General features: G+C 38.4%; 1 protein-coding gene across 1 annotated transcript in view; it reads left to right on the forward strand.

Moving 5' to 3' along the window:
- Nucleotides 1-18,991, forward strand: part of IFT57 (intraflagellar transport 57) — a 60,027-nt gene that overhangs the window by 24,459 nt on the left and 16,577 nt on the right. The window contains exon 6 of the mRNA XM_065876340.1: nucleotides 9,436-9,558. Coding sequence (XP_065732412.1) covers nucleotides 9,436-9,558 — 123 coding nt within the window. The remainder of the gene's footprint in view (nucleotides 1-9,435; nucleotides 9,559-18,991) is intronic.

Consider the following 18,991-nt stretch of genomic DNA (forward strand, 5'->3'; position numbering starts at 1 on the left):
GGTTTGACCAAAGACAGCATTCCTGATTCATCCACTTAACATTTACATCATGCTGTGGTGATTCTCAAGACAACTTAGTTCCCTTTTCCCTGAGTCCTGGGAATATTTACTCTTGACAGTTAATTGGATTTTCATGTTCCTCTCAGTAAGTATATGAATCGAGTTCTTCAGATGTATTTGAGCACTGATATATCCATGTGGTTACAATCTCAAAAGAAACCATATAGAAATTTGTTCCATTAAAAAGTTAGACTTATTTCACACTCTACAACAGCAGTCCCCAGCCTTTTTGGCACTAGGGACCGGTTTCGTGGAAGACAATTTTTCCACGGACCGGGGGCGGGGATGGGATGGCTTCGGGATGATTCAAGTGCGTTACATTTATTGTGCACTTTATTTCTATTATTATCACATGGTAATATGTAATGAAATAATTATACAACTCACCATAATGCAGAATCAGTGGGAGCCCTGAGCTTGTTTTCCTGCAACTGGATGGTCCCATCTGGGGGTGATGGGAGACAGTGACACCCGAGGTGTGTTGATTATGTCCAGTTTACTCCGTGATCTCGTTTTGGCTGCTGTCACTGCAGAAAACCCTGCTTCACAAAGATAGGGTGTTGGAAACGGAAGCAGGCTTTTCAATGCTTTTGTGGCAATCTCAGGATACTCCGCCTTGACTTTAATCCAGAACGTATGGAGATTTGAAGTCTCAAACAAACTTTTAAGGCCACCATCATTTGCGATCTCAAGCAGTTGATCCTCTTCTAGCACGGACAAAGTCAATTGCCACTCACTGGTAGGATTTTGATATGAGTTTGCAAGCAATTGATTTATTATAGTCCCTGTGCAGTCAAACCTCTCTGCTAATGATAATCTGTATTTGCAGCCGCTCCCCAGCGCTAGCATCACAGCCTCAGCTCCACCTCAGATCATCAGGCATTAGATTCTCATAAGGAGTGCGCAACCTAGATCCCTCACATGCGCAGTTCACGGTAGGGTTCACGCTCCTATGAGAATCTAATGCTGCAGATGATCTGACAGGAGGCGGAGCTCAGGTGGTAATGCGAGCAATGAGGAGTGGCTGTAAATACAGATGAAGCTTCACTCACTCACCGGCCGCTTACCTCCTGCCGTTGTGCCTGGTTCCTAACAGGCCACAAATACAGGTGTGCGGCCCGGGGGTTGGGGACCCCTTCTCTTGGTATTGACCAAGTATAGTATTTGAGCACTGGTATATCTATGTGGTTGCCATCTCAAAGGAAAGAAGCCTTTTAGAAATTCATGCCATAAAAAGTTAGACTTATTTTGCATACTCTGCAACACCAAGTATAATGTCTACATTAGTTCCTCCAGACATACTTCCAGGGATACTTTCTTTTGGTTTTATTTTGAGAAAATAAAAAGTCAGAGATGGTTTTATCTTAGCACTTAGTGTACCAATGTAGCTAAAGTAGTTAAAGTAGTAGCAAAGGTAGTTTGATGTATTAAATAGAAATAATATTGGAGGTTAAATTGTCGTTCAAAAATAATTTCATATTTCCTATTGGAAAATTAAATTTATTTTGTGTTAATTTGGGGAGCTTTCTTTTTACCTTTTTTGATTTGTTGGAGCATAATTTATTCAAGTCTTGGTTCACATTATAACTTAGAATAAAATTTCTTTTGATAGTCTTAAAATTGAACTTAAGAAAACCTTTTATGAACTTCATATATTTAAAGATAGAGGCTACCATCTATCTATTTCTTTTGATAGATTAGCCGGGGTTTAATTTGGTTATTCAGAACAAATCTGAAGATACTTTTTTTATGGTATTAAACATTTTTTTCTTCATAGTAATATAGTGTTAAATTATGTAAAACCTAATTTGGAAAGAAAATAATGAATCAAAATCACAATTTGTGCTTCTTTAATCATGAAGAAGAATTGGCTTGTACGGACATGAAAGGTTTTAACTCTGCCTTAAGTATAGTTTGTTAAAATCATTGGATTTTGATGAACACTCTTGATTGAAATAACTTATCCCTCTATCGAGCTTTATTGATAGATTGTAAGGAGACAGGGACACTAGATATCCTTAGGAGAAACCCTGTTTAATTCATAGTAAGACCGTATATACTATGTTAGCCTTTTGGCCACATAGCCTATCTTGGAAAAAACAGCAGATGAGGAAAAATGCAAAAAAGGCCTCTGAGCAACCAAAATAAGTATAAACACTTCCATTTAAAAATATTCTATGAGGAGACCTAACCTCACTGCCCCCTGTCCCTGAGTGCCCACTTTTTCCCCCTGTATTCTGACTTTGCCTACGTTCTAACAAGCTTGGTTATTAGGTTTCTAAACCCACAGCAGCCTAGGAGGAGGAAGGGGTGCTACAGGCAAGCAGGGAGACAGCCACAGGTGATCACTGGCATCTTGATAACAGGAAGCTACAGAAACAGTTTACAGGCAGAATGTGAGCAACTTTAGTTATCTGGGATCATTTAGTGTGGGATCAGTCATATCCAGATTTCTCTGCCCTGAGGGCATCATTGTATTACGGAATAGTACATACAATATGAGACATCAAAAAGATGTAAGGGACTTCCCTGGTGGTCCAGTGGTTAAGACTCCATACTCCCAATGCAGGGGGCCTGGGTTTGATCCCCGGTCAGGGAACTAGATCCCGCATGCCGCAACTAAGAGCCCACACACAGCAACGAAGATCCTGCATGCCGCAACTAAGACCCACTGCAGCCAAATAAACAAATAAATATTTTTTTAAAATTACAGCCAGTAGGGCTTCCCTGGTGGCGCAGTGGTTGGGAGTCCGCCTGCCAATGCAGGGGACGCGGGTTCGTGCCCGGTCCAGGAGGATCCCACATGTCGCGGAGCAGCTGGGTCCATGAGCCATGGCCGCTGGGCCTGCGCGTCCGGGGCCTGTGCTCCGCGGCGGGAGAGGCTGCAACAGTGAGAGGCCCGCGTACCACAAAAAAAAAAAAAAAAAAAAATTACAGCCAGTAAATGTCAGCATTTACCAGTATCCAGAATCCAGTCTGACAGTGGTGTCTGATCTTCCTAAGAAGTAGGAATTTTGGCTTGGTAATTGTAGAGGTAAGCACCTCCACTTATTCTCGTTTCATTACTAGTTCGGTGTTGGGATCTTCTAACTCTCCCTTCATCTCCCGTTTTCACCTGGAAGTCTGTGAATCCAGCTTCTGTCCAGGCCCTTATGATCTAGGTCCTCCCAGCAGGCTCCCATCTGAACTTGTGATCTCTCTGTAATGTCTGACATGGGGACTCCATTCCCAAGGAAGTGTCTTCTCACTTCCTTGCCTGAGCCTTGAGCTTCACTCTTGGGTCTGCCCATGCAGGCATATATGTTCCCTTTACCAGACGAGGTCTCAGTCAGTGATCAAGGGATGTTTTGTAGAGTGGCCATAATTAGTCAAGTTTTAGAAATACTGCCTTACGCTATTCCCAGCTTTCTTCTTTATTCCCAATGGGGAGATGTCTTAACCAGAGCCAACTGCCCAATCTGGCTTGGACCCTTGGGATCAAAAAGATCCTGTAGTACCAGGCTTTTGTTGTTATGGACCTAGCAGAGTTGAAATGAGTGGAGTTAACTCTTGCTGATATCAGGAAGTCATAGTCAACATTTCTCTGGCCAGTAACCTGATTAGTCCCTGTTCTCTTACCGGGTTTTCCAGTAATGTGTGTGCAGTACCCATTAGGAATAGTTTCTCCCCAAAGAGATAGTTTTAAGTTCTTTGTTTTAAGATGGCAACTCAACAGGTATACCAAAAACATGACCAGTGCTTCCACTGTATATCACCTGTAACAGTTTTCTGTATTAATACTTAATAGGTCCGTCTCTCTCTGTTAATACATTACTCCCCCTACTGGTAGCCGTGGCCTACCTGTAGCCCCCAGAGTTAAGTAAGAGGTTTTGTACTTTGAAAATGTATCAGGTTTTGTAGTCATACTTAGCCTAGTTGACCAGAACAGCTTTGCAGCACTATGCACGCTATCCAGTGCAAAGGGCTTTATATATCCTCACATGATCTCTCTTACTGAAATGCAGGGCCTTCTCTTATTACACCCCTATCTTCATAAGACCAACCACAACCAACTATGTATATTTGTGTGTGTGTGTGTGTGTGTGTGTGTATAAATACACACACAGAACACAGTATTTATTCAGATGCTTACCTATCCCATTAATATTACCTGGGAAAAGGGGAGACTACTTTCTGGAACAGGATTCTGAGCAGGCTAGTAACGTTGCATTTTTGGGGGGGTTGTATTTCAGGTTCATTTTATTTTTTTAAAAAAATTATTTTATTTATTTGTGGCTGTGTTGGGTCTTCTTTGCTGCGTGAGGGCTTTCTCTAGTTGCAGCAAGGAGGGGCTGCTCTTCGTTGTGGTACGCGGGCTTCTCATTGCGGTGTCTTCTCGCTGCGGAGCACGGGCTCTAGGCATGTGGGCTTCAGTAGTTGTGGCATGCAGGCTCAGTAGTTGTGGCTCGCAGGTTATAGAGCGCAGGCTCAGTAGTTGTGCCACACGGGCTTAGTTGCTCTAGGGCATGTGGGATCTTCCCGGACCAGGGCTCCAACCCGTGTCCCCCGCATTGGCAGGCGGATTCTTAACCACTGCGCCACCAGGGAAGTCCCTCAGGTTCATTTTAGAAACAAACTTCTCAGGACTAAGGTGATGGTGACATGGTTCAGATCAAATGTCTTGGTGGCAAGCTGGGGAAAATCATAGGAGAAGATCCCAGGCCTGTTGTCTGTCAGCTTGGCAATGATGTTTGAGCATTGACCTGGTTGTGAGGAAATAATGATATTGTCATCCTGTCCTTTATCTGGTCCAAAAGTAGAGTTCAAAGAGCTCCATACAGAGCTCTTGATATAAGGCTGTTCAAGGCAGATGGCCCTCACATAAAGTGTCTTGAGTGGTGGATGACCTGTGAAAGCAAGTTCCTTGACAAATTTTTTAGTGACTGTGTGGACAGTAATTAGCTTGGAAGGATGCTGTGGGAGAAGACACCACAAATATAAAGTATAATTTGAATTGCCTCTCAATCAAAAGAAGAAATAAAAGTGACCAAATAAAAATATTTGGAGCCTATGAAATTAAATTTCACTGAAAAAGAAATAAAAATGATCATTTTACATATGAAGAGGCACCCAACCTCAATGATGGTACGGGGAAAATAAATTACAATGCCAGTATAATAGTTTTTATTTCCATTATATTGAAAACTGAAAGTGCCTTTGTAGCATCTCTTGTCATCATCAGTGGAAACAAGCCCTTTGATGTACTCTTACAGGGAGTATACATGACTAACATCCCTTTTGAGGCAGTTTGTCTCCCCTTTTGCTTCTTCAGGATCTGGGCTTTAGGGGTTCTGTGGGGCTGATGTTTGTGATGACTTTTGGTATTTCCTGTGTTCTTGGGCCTCTGGTCAGTCTCCTTCGGCACTGATAATTTGATTTCCTGGCCCGCGGTCCCCAGGAAGGTCACGGCTTCGGCCGGAGGGGCCCTTCCAGACCTGGCGGCGCTGCAGCCGTGGGCAAGGGCGGGGTTGGGGGTCGCTCCACCCTCCCATTGGGCTCTGGGGCGGCTCAGCGGCAGTGGAGGGAAGAGATCCTGAGCCAGGAGTTCCAGCTCCGCATAAACGCGGGCTCCATTCTGGGCGGCAGGGTTGGGGGGGTGGGGCCCCGGGTGGGGCCTCTCTGCCCTTAGTCATTCCGGGAGGGAGGTAGGGAGGCAGGGGCTCCCGGGGAGGGAGCAGTACGGAGCGCCAACCTTGCATGTTCGATCCTTGAACTGACCCTGGGTAGTATGCCTCAAGGTTATGTTAAGGGGATGCCTTGGACTGTTATCTTCAGCTTTCCCTTTGGCAGTCTTAGGGTCAGTTCTCATCAGTTTCTTTTTCTTAGGACCAATTATTACCCCCACTAACTAGCCTCAGACTCTTCCTAATAGGCTGTAAACTCTTTGCAGGCAGGGATTAAATCCTTCTATCTCTCCATACCAAGCACAGTGCCTGGATTCTTACCTTGAATGTTGTAGGAGCTTAACAAATGGCTTATTGGTAAATTAATTAATTATAAATGAGACTTCGGGATAACCTGTGTCTTACTGAGCTTCTAATTGTTTCTTCAGCAGCATTAACTGGAAAATGCAGTTTCCCAGGAGCCATGCTTTATCTTCGTTAATGTTGTTTCAGAGAGGAACTTTGTCATGATGATGTAAAATTTTGATTAAATGGAAACAGCAGTTTATTTCTCTTTAACTAATAGCTCCACATAAAATACCATTTGTTATTAGAGAAACAATCGGAAAGGAAAGGTTTTCTCAAAGTATTATAACCAAGGTGTGGTTAAAATGATTTATGCTTCATATGTAGGGCTTGCTCAGTTAATGTATCCACTTATTAGGCATTAGGAAATTCTGAGTGAGGAACAAGGTTATGAAATAGATGTGCAAAGATGGAAGTAGAAAGAGACTGTATAGTTTGAATAAGTTAATGCTGTTCTACCAAGCCTAATGTTCTCTTTTTTTGCCCTTTCTTCATTTAGTAACTAGGCCATTTCCCCCAGTATATTAACTATAGCCTAGGAATGAGTGAAAATTTTTGAGCTGCTACATTAAATCATTTCAGGACATTGGGAGTAGGAATTAGCAAAGTATTGCCTGAAGGAACCAAATAATAAGCTAAGAAGGGTAAATATAACTTACTGAAGGGCCCAATATAAAACCAAATAGTATTACAGCTTATGCACAGGGCTGTCTTGATGTGGTGTTTGATCTCCATGTACTCTACTGTCCGATTCAAACAGAGCCAATACTAACCATTTGCCTTTGTGAAAATTAGAAAAATGTGCCCTTCCTTGAGTAAAAATTTTAAGTATGTTATGCACAGCTTGAACAATCCAATGTTCAGGCCTGAAGAAGGTGGGAATGTGGATGGGTATCCTCTCTGGCTTTGTTTGGTGATTTTGGACTCCACCCTCCTGTAATGAAGGGAAGAAGCGGGGATGGGATGGAGGGGATGATGGGGTTGGGGAAGAGTGGCTCAAGGATTTAATCAGTAGCACTAGTTTCAATTCACCCAAACAGTGGTTCTGTAAGTCAAACTTATTTTTAAATCAGTGACCAGAACACCTGCGTTCTATTAAGCATCATACAGAACTGCTGCTTAAGAGGACGTGCCCCTTTTTGACTCAGTCTGGCTCTGTGCGATTGGGATGTGAGGCTCATAACCCTGGAAGGAGCAAGCCTGTGTATATATCACACACACGCTCCAAATGTCAGCGCTCACATCCCACTGGTAGTGTGTACATCCTCCCACCCGCACTGTCATCCTCATAAGTCTACCGGGTTTTTTATAGAAAATGAATTGGGCCTCCTAGAGCCAGGGATGGGTCCTGGGATGTGCCAGTGAGTGTGCAAGTATATGAACATTAATGAATGTCAGTGTGGAGTTTCATGACTGAGAATTTTCCCTGTGGCTTTAGGTTTCCACTGGGAGACCCAGTATCTCTTCTCATGCCATCACATACATTCTTATATAACTTCACACATGTCTGCCTTGTGAATACTGCCACCCGTCCCCAGCTATGATGCTATTGTGCTACCTTGGATTCAGTTTATATAGGTCTATAGCATTATATTAGGTGCTCAAAATAATACAAGGTTTCTGTATTTAAATGAGCACTTTAATGCTTAAAATAGAATCTTGGACATTTTTCACTTGGAGTTTCCACATTTTACTTTTCTTAAATTAATGCTTGTATTTTTTATACTAACTGAATAAATTCAGACCACATATTATGAAATGTAAAAGCATATATTAGTTACCCATTCTCTAATTGCGTGGTTAGAACTGTATAGCCTCCTGAATTTCTGAACAGAAAGCAATATATGCTCCTTTTAAGGCTCTAAGTCTGTTTAGAACTTGCTAATATGAGCTGGGAGGTAGGAGAGAGAGAGAGGTTTTTTCACATCAGCAGTGACCTAGAGACTCAGTCGGGAGTCAGTTCAAAGCCCCTGAAGACCTCAAGCTCCCCCTAAAATTAAATCCCAATATAAGGTTATTCTTGTACTTAGTGTTATACTGGACAAGAAATATGTTTTAGTGACAAATTCACAATGAGAATGTAATTTCACCATGAGGTTGTTTATATAGTCTTTTATTTTTAAATGTTGTATTATGGGAAATTGCAAACATAACAGAATTAGAATGAGATAATGAACCCTTATGCAACAGTACCTTGTTTAACAGTTAACCTTTGGTTGATTGTGTTTCCTCTAAAGCCCCTCCCTCCTTTTCTCTTCACCCCATATTATTTTAAAGTAAATTTCAGACATTATGTAAATTCACCTGTAAATATTTCAACATTTATCTCTGATTTATAAAGCCTTTTTTAACATATCCATCATGCCATTGTCATATTTATAAAATTAATAATAATTCCTTAATATCATCTAATACTCTTCGTATTCAAATTTCCCTAATTGTCTCAAAAACATCTTTTTACAGATTGTTTAAGTTAGAATCCATGTAAGGTTTATACATTGTATTTGGCTGTTTGTATCTCTCAGGTTTCTTTTTTTCTATATTAATAATTTTTTATATTTTTCTTACTTTTTAAATAATTTTTCAAGGGAGCATAAAAGGAAAAATACTACCAAAATCAATGCATTAAACTTTATCTTTAAATCATTAATTTCTACGTTCTTTATGTTTTCAGATCCATACATACTTAATGCCAAAATGTGGAGGGCTGAGAAAATGGAAAAAAAAAATTTTCCTTTTCTTATTCAAAAACAGGACTGAATTGAGCTTATTACTCAACAGCAGAAAACAAATGCAAGAAAGTCGACCTCTACCCTATTTGAGTTCAAATAGGTCTGCATTAAATCACATTTTTAAGCTATATTATGGTTTGACCTAACCAAAATATCACCTTATAAATACAAAATTTGTAAACAATGTGCCCTTTACTTCTGGGATCTTATCTTTTTTGTCTTTCAGATTTTGGGTTTGTATTTCAGTATAGTGAATTCAAACTAAGGCAATGTTTTCTTACCAAACATGTGAGTGTTTGCATCTTTTCTACCATTACCAATTAACATACCTAAATGGCTTATTCATTTGACAGTATTCCCATTGAGTTCACTCTGATATCTCAAAAAAATTATTCTTTGTAAAAATAGTTAAATCACATATTTGCTTCTTTTATAAATACTAACTTTTCTATTCTACCAGGTTGGTGCATCATTTTCTTTCAACATGGATAAGAGGACAGAAAAAAATTTCTTCTGCCGCTGTAATTTTAATACTACCATGCTTGATATAAATTGTGCAGTGCTGCTAAAATGCCTCAAAATTTTACCATTTCTTTTTATAAACTCTCAATCCTGTGATATCTTTCCTTTCTTAGGATATGAACGAGTCTGCCAAACAAGAAGATATTTTGGAATCCACAACAGATGCTGCGGAATGGAGTCTAGAAGTGGAACGTGTACTACCACAACTGAAAGTCACGATCAGGACTGACAATAAGGTATAGAAGAGAGAACACATTTTGTTCAGATAGATTTTTATTAAGGCCATTTCAGGGTCAAGGGTACTCCCAGTTACAAAAATGATTTAAGAAGGGATTCAGTTTCCAATGTTTTATTTTAATAGAGATTTAATAAATTGTTGTTGAATGAATAAATAATGTAATATGGCCCACAAAGCAAGGAGTGTATCTTTAAAATGATTTGGAACACATCATATTTCCCTAGGATTAAGGCGTATTTTCTCAATACATTTTGATATATTTTCTTGGCAATCATATTTTGTTTAGGTGAATAGTGAATGAAATTGGAATTCTGTGACTGTATACTAACTGAGTAGAGTTAAAAAATGGTTTAGAACTCTGCTGGTTGACAAAACAGAAGACATCCTGGAAGCCACCTTACATAATCTACTCAGTACACATGATTAAAAGTTTAATATTAAGAACATAATCAAGAAATCATATGCAATAAAGATTTGGGGATTAGGCCAGATGAACTGGCCCATTTAATCAAGTTTCTGCTTACTTTTTACCTACAATTTATGAGTAAGAACTTCAGAACAAGCTAATAGGTGACTAGACAATACTACTCTTATTAGTATTATAATAATCTCTATAAAAGGGCTAGAGAGACATCTAGGTAAAAAAATTAAAGGATTTTTATCCTTGGAGGCTAGAGACAAGCCCCAGAATTATGGAACAAGGTTCTAGGGAAACTTGTCACTCTACAAATGTGGTTGTATGTCTGCTCCCCAAAGTAGCAGCTATACAAAGATTGCTGTTTTCAGTGCCTTGGAAGCGAATTCATACTTCGATTGCCTGGATTTGGGCATGTAGAACTGTATCCTAGAGAAGCTAAGAAGTAGCCTAGACTCCTAGGGCAGTCCTAAAATAAGATAAGGACAACAGAGGTTTTCCTGGACTGTGAACAGCTGTGGAACAAGCTTTACCTAGAGTAAGTGGGCAAATCCTACAGCCTGTTTACAATATATTTACCCAATCATTATGGAGGACAGCTATTATTTGAGTACATTGGGGGTAAATTCTCTGTTTATGTATCTCTTATATGTAAGTACATATTAATAAGAATTTCTTTGCTGATTTGATCTCTGCTGGAAGTCATAATTTTCAAAAATGTAATTTTTTTGTGAAAATGTAATTTCTGATTCTTTAGTTTTGTCAGAACAAATTTTCTTCATACAATTAAACATCACTATTATTGTGACTGTAGTTAGAACAACATGTTAAAATAATTGTGTAGTCGGGAACTCTCAAGTACATCTTAGTCCCGTGAGGAAGCATGTTTAATTTGTTTACTTTCAAGATAAGTAAACTCTTGAAATCAAACATCTCACTTAAAATCTAATAGGATCACACAAGTGTGTTTTTTTTTAAGAACTGTCATTGATCTCCACATAGTAGAAGTAACTGAATAAAGAAAGAGAGAATATAAATGTAACTGCTAACCTATACAGTTTTATAAACCAATACTGCAGTAGTCAAAATCCTGGATTCTTAAAGAATCAATGTTCTACTGATTTGGGGAAGAATTAACTAATTCGGAGTTGGACTCTTAGTCTCATGCCATTCATTACCAGCCTTGATCTTATGAGGATATACTGTGTCATTAATTATACAGTCCGTGTTACAGCAACATTCGAAAATGTCAGATAAAGTTTTTGGGGGGGGGTTGGTATTTTTTCGAATATGTGAATGTCATTTTGAGTTTAGATTTTTGTGGTAAAAATACTGACATAAAGTCCTATTTGATTGCTTTTTCAGAATTCTTCTCTAGATAATTTGGTCCTTGTGTCCAGTGTTTCGTAAACCCTTCTTTCTCCTAAGTATTTCAGCTGTAGCAAATGGGAATTACAGCTTTAGGGTCAATTCTTCATTCAGTTTACTTAAGAAAAATAAAATTATACATTGATTTGAGAAAATAAGGGGCTAATGAATAGAGAAATGTTTTTCATGTCTCAGAAATAAAGTAATCTGGTTATACATGTGGTTTCTCATGGACTCATTATCCTCCTTAATCAGGAAGTGTTGACACCAGAATCATGGTTGATCCCATTCTTCCTCAACTCCTAACTCAACCAAAACCAAACCCTCTCCTTTACTTTTGGACAAAACAATAACCTCTTACTCACCGCAGGCCATTTAGGACCTTTCAAGATTTCAACTTCATGTTTGAGGGGGAAGAAAAGGAATTAATTACTTTCAGATCAATGTGTTTTACTGATCACTGTTACATTAATTTTTAAGTAGCATAGAGATGTAGGAGATAAGTAATATAGGGTCAGCATTATTTAAAACAATGATAAATTTCTTTAAAATTACCTTGTGTTAGAAGTAAAAAACGTCCCATATTTATTTGGCACCGGATCAAATGTTTTGCTTTTTTTATCTCACAGGTTCATTTTAGTCCTTGTATGCTTCCCAGCAGTGTATTATATTAAAAAAGTAAATCTTCTTTTCCGTTCTTTTTGCATATTATAGTCTGTATGCTTGATGACATCCTGTCATACACCAGTATTTTATTTTGTATATTCTTCATAATGTAATCAGGTTTTTATTGCTAGGCTAGCTTATCCTTGTTTCTGGCACTACTTGTTACTATTACCAGTTCTCAAAGAATGCAAATAAATTTTAATATTAGCTTAAACAAATTACAACTGGGAAAATAAGTATGTTGCCAAAACTACAAATAATACATTCTACAACTGAAGATAAAGGATTTTTGTCATATGCTGGCTTGAATGGACTGTATTAGCAGTTCCCTTTTTAGAGCTGGGTATAGAGAATGCTCCTGGTGATTACTTCTAGAGTAGCTATATACCCATCTCCGATCTGCCTCAATTTGGAATAATGTATCTGAAGACAGTCAGAAGTTTTGCCAAGAGAGTTGATAAATTCAGCCAAATCCTGGGTCATTAACCAGGTCAGTAGCCAACCCTAGTTAAAGCCTTAGTTCTGACCAAGTGAGTAAGGCTCAGGCATCAATTCCTTAGAAGGGCAGTCTGAGGACACCTAACCTAGAGTGGATGTCGGTGCCACCTAATAAAATCGTCTACGAGTATAATACATCCTGGACTTTTTGTTCTTTCCTTTCTTTTTTTTTTTTACTCTTTATTTCTCTAACTCTTTCCTTTTCTGATTTTTTTAATCTTTTTTTTTTATTGTTCTCTATTAGACCCCATAGTAGTGCCCACAAGTGTTATATAACTACGCTGGTGGAATTTAAAACTAAGAGCAAACATCTGTGATTATACTCACTAGACTTAAATCTGTACTTGGTCAAGAATTATCCTAATCTCTGAGTCTTTTTAAAACACAATTTTGTTGTTAATTATAAAAATAATACAGAAGTAATATTTCAAGGGGAGAGGAGTCAGGTAGTGTACTGTGATTTAGAAGCTAGGGATCACACATTTAGTCCCACCATCAAATCCTGATTTATTGACCCAGAGTTTCAGAAACTTAGTAGAACTTTGGTAGCTATAAAGACCCAGAGAGGATGGAGCCTATCTCACACACCTTCCCTTGACACCCAAAATTCATATTTCTACCACTTACTAGCTGTGTGATCTAGGGCAAGCTACTATAGCTCTCTGTTCCTCCTTTCCTCATCTGTAAAATGGGACTAATTATATTCCTTACCTCATGGAGGAGTTGTAAAGAAACAAGAACAGTGTCTGACACATAGTTACTGCCTAATAAATGTTAATTATTGTTATGTTACAATATTGTTTTGTAATATTATTGTATTCTATGATAGCTCTCTTAGGTTTGTGTCTGTATCAGTATTCAGGAAGAATTTACAAAATTCCTGCCCTAATGCTTCCATCACTTAAGGGAATATTGATAACAATCAGCCTTATATTTTTACCTAGGGTGTAACTGGATTCATATAAGTATCACTTTGGTAAATCTTTCTAATTTTTTCCTTAGTAAAGGTATATATGATATGATGAAAATAATAATAATAAATGATATTTACTAAGTGTTTGCATTGTGCCAAGTGCTGTTCTTAGCACTACGTACATTGACTCATTTAATCCTTTCCACTGCCCTATGATATGCAGGTACCTTTTACTACAGATGAGGAAACTGAAACACAGAGAAGTTATTTGCCTCTGCCTAGTGACAGGTATGATATTTGAACCTCCAACCCAGGCTCTTACCTATTCAATTAGTGACAATATAGCATACTGGTGAAAAGCACAAATTCTAAACTCAGGACACTTGAGTACTCATCTTGAGTCTAACACTTATTAGCAGTTGGAACCTGTGGGTAGGTTATGCAACCACTCTGTGCCTCAGTTTCCTCATCTGTAAAATGGAATTCATTATAAAGCTTACCTCAACAAAGTTATTAAAAGTATTAAATGAAAAAAAGAAAAAGGGGGCTTCCCTGGTGGCGCAGTGGTTGAGAGTCCGCCTGCCGATGCAGGGGACATGGGTTTGTGCCCCAGTCCAGGAAGATCCCACATGCCGTGGAACGGCTAGACCTGTGAGCCATGGCCGCTGAGCCTGCGCGTCCGGAGCCTGTGCTCCGCAATGGGAGAGGCCACAACAGTGGGAGGCCCGCGTACTGAAAAAAAAAAAAGTATTAAATGAATTAACATATCTAAAGCACTTAGAATGGTGCCAGAGGAATCACTTAATATATGTTGCCCACTATTTCTGTGTGCTTTTATGTATGGTGTTGAGATTTTACCTCTTTTTTAACATATCATTTCATCATGAGCATTTCCACATATCCTTAAAAATTACAAACCATACCTTTAGATGGCTGTCTGTAGTGCTAGAAGGTTACTGTCAATCTCCAGCTGAGTGCTTGGTAGGGAGATGGCTTGGCCAAGCTCAGCAGGTTGGGGTCAAACCAGGAGCTCTAGGATCTGGGTGGAGAAATGACAGGGCATTGTCCTGCAGGAACTGATGCTTAGGATATGGGCAAGCCTAAGGACCAGAAGATCTGAGAACACAGACCAGTAGCAAGAAATGGATCGGCCAGTGGGTCATTTTAGAGAACAAGTGGTTGTTGAATTTGGAAATCCAGCTGAAAGAGAAAACATGGAGAGCAAGAAGCAGAAATGAAGATTAAATAGAAAATGAAATTTAGAAATCTTGTATACTTACTCATTGCTGCAAGAATGTACAGTCAGACCAGCCTGTAGGTTGTAGCTGCTTTTACCTGTTTTTAACCGTGTGAGGGGCTCTTCCTCAGGGTACTTTATGATAATTGTTGAAGGGTAATATTTCCTACTTGATTGAAATATTTTAAATTCCATAATAGTAATTTTTTAAACTTTTAAGTGAATCAGTTGACAGTGGCTGAGTTGAATAATAAAATGATTGAAGCTGAGCTGCGAAAGAATTCTGCATGTCCTCTATTTCTAGGGGAATAAAAAATGTGAATGCATATTCATATAGATTTCACTCTCTGTATTTTTGATGAATTTTGATTGCTAAATAAATACCTAATGCTGTTTCTTGAGGAAAATTATTCTATTTTAGTTTCTGTTTTACTATTAAAAACAGCAAGCTTTTATTTGGCTTTGTGGAAATAAACAGAAGCCGCCTAAATGAGAACAAGCAGAGGCTATTCAGAGCTTGCCATAGCAAGGGAGTCAGCCATCACTACTTGCGTCGGCAGAGAACTTAAGGCACGCAGGAGAATTTGAAAGACTTGTAGTGGAAAAAAGGGAAGGCTTCAAGTATGTTCATATGTGACTAGAAATTTGGAGGTGGGCTCACTAGAAACAGGGCCTCTCATGTGATTGGTTAGGGGAAGATATTTGGCTTTGTCTAATTGGTCCTACATTGGAAATGCGGGGCGGGGCGGGGCGGGAGAGTGCGGTTTGAGCAAAAATTGGGGAAGCTGACAGTTACAAAGTCCTTGCTACAGAGGTCAGTTGCTACAGAGGTTATATTTGGCTTCCTGGACTAGGTGCCACAGATTGTGGGTCAGGATTCTAAATATTTTGGGTAATGATCTAGCTGTTATCTGTTGTCCATTTGTATGTTCAGTTTCTCAACTTCATTCATTGAACCGAGGGAAAGTGTCTTCTTAAAATGGTCACTCTTATTAATCTTTATCAGGAGAATGATTTTTTTCAAGTCAGAGGTTTTTACAAAGAAACTAAGTAATCATTAATAATATTTATTTCTGTTCCCAGAATTAAAGAAGAGCAGCAAGCGTGAAATCAGTTTTCAACTAAACCTTACATAGACCCTTTTTTTTCAATTATGCAGTATTTATTCCTAAAAGATTGTATATTGTAATGATTTAATATTAGGTATTTAATGCAATGAACAAATGTTCTATCATGCTTTAATGCCCTGTGGATATTGTAATTAGAATTTTGATTAATGACTTAAATAGACTTTTTTCCAAATTATAATTAAATGTTTCCTGCTTTGTTGTTTTAAAAGATAGTTGGCTAGGTACCCCCTTCATTCCACCAAAATGTCTTTAGTAATTATGTAAATCTTCAGGTTCATTACAAGGAATTTAGATAAAGAGATTATTTTTTATTTAAGGCTTAGGAAGTACTACAGCATGTGTTTCTAATTATTTCGAGCCTTTGCTTCACTGAACTGCTTTTTTACATCCTTACCTGTTCTTCAGTGTCCAACTTTCTGAAGGTTGCAGTTGTAAAAAGAACCTTAAACTTAAAATTTCAACTCTAAGCAATTGGATTTCGTTTTAATGTAAATAAACCATACAGGTGTTGCCTTGGGTAATTCACAGCAGGAAACCTTTTGGGAAGAGTCTTTCTGCTAAGGATGGAATTATGACAATAGTCTTAAGCCCTTGGGCTCTCTAGTCACTGTGAGAGCTAAAACCTAAGAGGGAATAGAGAGGCCTTCATTAATCAGCAGGTGGAATTCCATTTAAATGAACCTGGGAGGACCACAGAATTGCCATATTAGATCTAAGTCTCTTGAAATTGGAAGCCACATCGTGCAGAAATGGACAATGGTAGCTTCCTCTTTTCACTCTTGTAGACAAATCTATATCTGGAAGCAATGGAGGGTATTTTTTTTCATTCCGAAGCAGTGGAAGGTCAACTTGCTTTGACCTTCTGCCATCACTGTGTTTGGATGCAGAGTAATAAAATTTAGCTTTCTAAGTATTTCTGACCTGTAGGGTTTTATAAATTATTATAGTTTTGGAGTAAAGAGCATTTCTCAAGACTTGTACTCTGGTTGCCGGATAGGCTATATTGATAGGTTTCTTGCAGTCATGAGCAAAAAAGTATAATATATTCTGTGGGCTAGGTTACAGGAATACCTTTTACATGTATGTTCCTCATAAAATGGGATTCTGCCTGTTATTTAAATAACGGAGAAACCACGTTTATAATTCTTACAGATGTTCTGGTAGACAGACCTTTTGTTGAAACATAGTCACACAATTTCTAAAAAATAAGGAACCAAATTTTTAAAAATCGGCTTTTGCAATTACCGGTAACACATGTAAATACAGGTGGCAATAAGTTGGTCTTCATGAGACTCCATGCAGGAGTAATAGCTCCAGTTACTGTCACAAATGTTTGTAATTGTATCCATTGCTGCCAGACAGTAAATGCTTTTTAATATAGTAAGGCCATAAATGTACATGCTGCTGTTGTTTAAACAAAATACAATTTTCAGCAAATTTATCCTTGAAACACCTGCTGTAATCAGAAAGAGGTGAATGCTATCAAAATAAACTGCCTAAATTAACTAGACACACATACATTTTTAGAGCAGCCGGTGTGATTACTCAACTGCCACGTCGTCTCAGAGAATGAGGGGAAGTATTCACTGATGGACTTTTACGGGCAAGCTTTCTTTAAGGGAGACTACACAAAACAGAATACCGTTTTGGATTTTTGTGTTATTTTTAAAATATGGTGTTATTTGGTGGACTTTAAGTTGTATTCTCAAGGTCAACATTTTTTTTTTCCTTTGTAACATGTAGGTCATGGACAGGGTTGTGGGAAAGAATACTATGCTTAAATTATACATTTGAAAATACTGCATAGGGGTGTAGAAAAACCCAGCCATCCTTAAGCAACTGGAAATGATTTTCAGCTGCTTCTGTCCCAGTCTTGTTGAACATTCAGGGTATTCTGTGTTTAAAGTTAGTTGATGATGCCTTCCTTCCTATTTACCCTGAGCATGATAAATGTTTCAGCTGGATCCGGAAAGGTTTCATTTATCACAAGTTGAAATAGGAGAACAAGTGTTTTTGCTTTAGAGATTACCATCATCTCTAACTAAAGAGCATCAACAGGGGTAGATTTTTAAGGAAATAACCAATAAAGACTGCATGTTATGTAAATGCTAAGGAGGAAAGTTACTAATGCCTCACGGTAAATATACCTCAAATAGACATTTGTGATTGAGAGCATTGAGTTAATATACATTGATTATAATTGAAATTTCTAGCCTAAATACATCATTATTACAAAGTATAATTTCATGTTTCCTTTTACTTAATATAAAATATGAATTGAAGCAGAAACCATGTATCGTATGGACCTCCCTATAAAGTGCACTTTTTAATTGCCTTGACTCATTTTTCTAATCAACAGTATTAGAGCGGTTCTCACTATCAGAGTGTTTTATTACAAATTTCTTAATATTTGGACAAATTGTTACCCCCATAGTCTTTTTCCCATTATATGTGATTGTTTCTTTAGACCAAGGTAGTGACTTAATGTTTCTTAGTTCTTCAGATATGGAGATGATTCCATTTTTTTCAGTTTTTGTTTTTTGAGTATCAGTATGAGATCAAAGTTTTGATTAGTAGATTCAGAGGGACTGGCGAGGTCATCTCTTCCAGCTGTCCACCGTGGTTCCTCAGCATCCTATGAAACAGTGACATTCTGAGTCAGCCTAAGGGTGTTCCTGCATTCTCAGAAGGCCCCCAATCTCTGCCTTGCCAAATCTCTTCTCAAGGCTTGCAATGCCTTCTAAAGTCTGGAAAACCTCGCTCGGAAGATTTGTGTGGCCCATAGAAAAGGGGTGTGGATAGAATAAGCATGAATAATAAGTCTGAGTCAACATGTGAAAATGCTTAGTAGCAGACAGTAGTAAAGATAATTTCTGAGCACACATTAGAAATGTAATCATTTTACTAACAAGGTATTTTATGGAGAGATTATGGATCTCCAGTTTCAGTTCAATTACAGGCAGGTGTGAGAATCCCAGTGATTGTTATGATAGCCTTTGCTTACCCTCTATGCACACGTATTATTTTTCTCTACAAGAGCAATATCTAGAAAGCAAGAACTTTCCCGAGGAAACACATATTTCCAGCTTGACTGCCACACCCCCTGCAACAAACACACACATACAGCGTACAGCACACGTACATACTGAACTCTTCCTAGGTCATATGTCTAGTTCTTTGAACACTTATGAAGAAAAATCATGC

This window comes from Phocoena phocoena, chromosome 4 (assembly GCF_963924675.1).
Source record: "Phocoena phocoena chromosome 4, mPhoPho1.1, whole genome shotgun sequence".
In the NCBI taxonomy this organism is placed as follows: domain Eukaryota; kingdom Metazoa; phylum Chordata; class Mammalia; order Artiodactyla; family Phocoenidae; genus Phocoena; species Phocoena phocoena.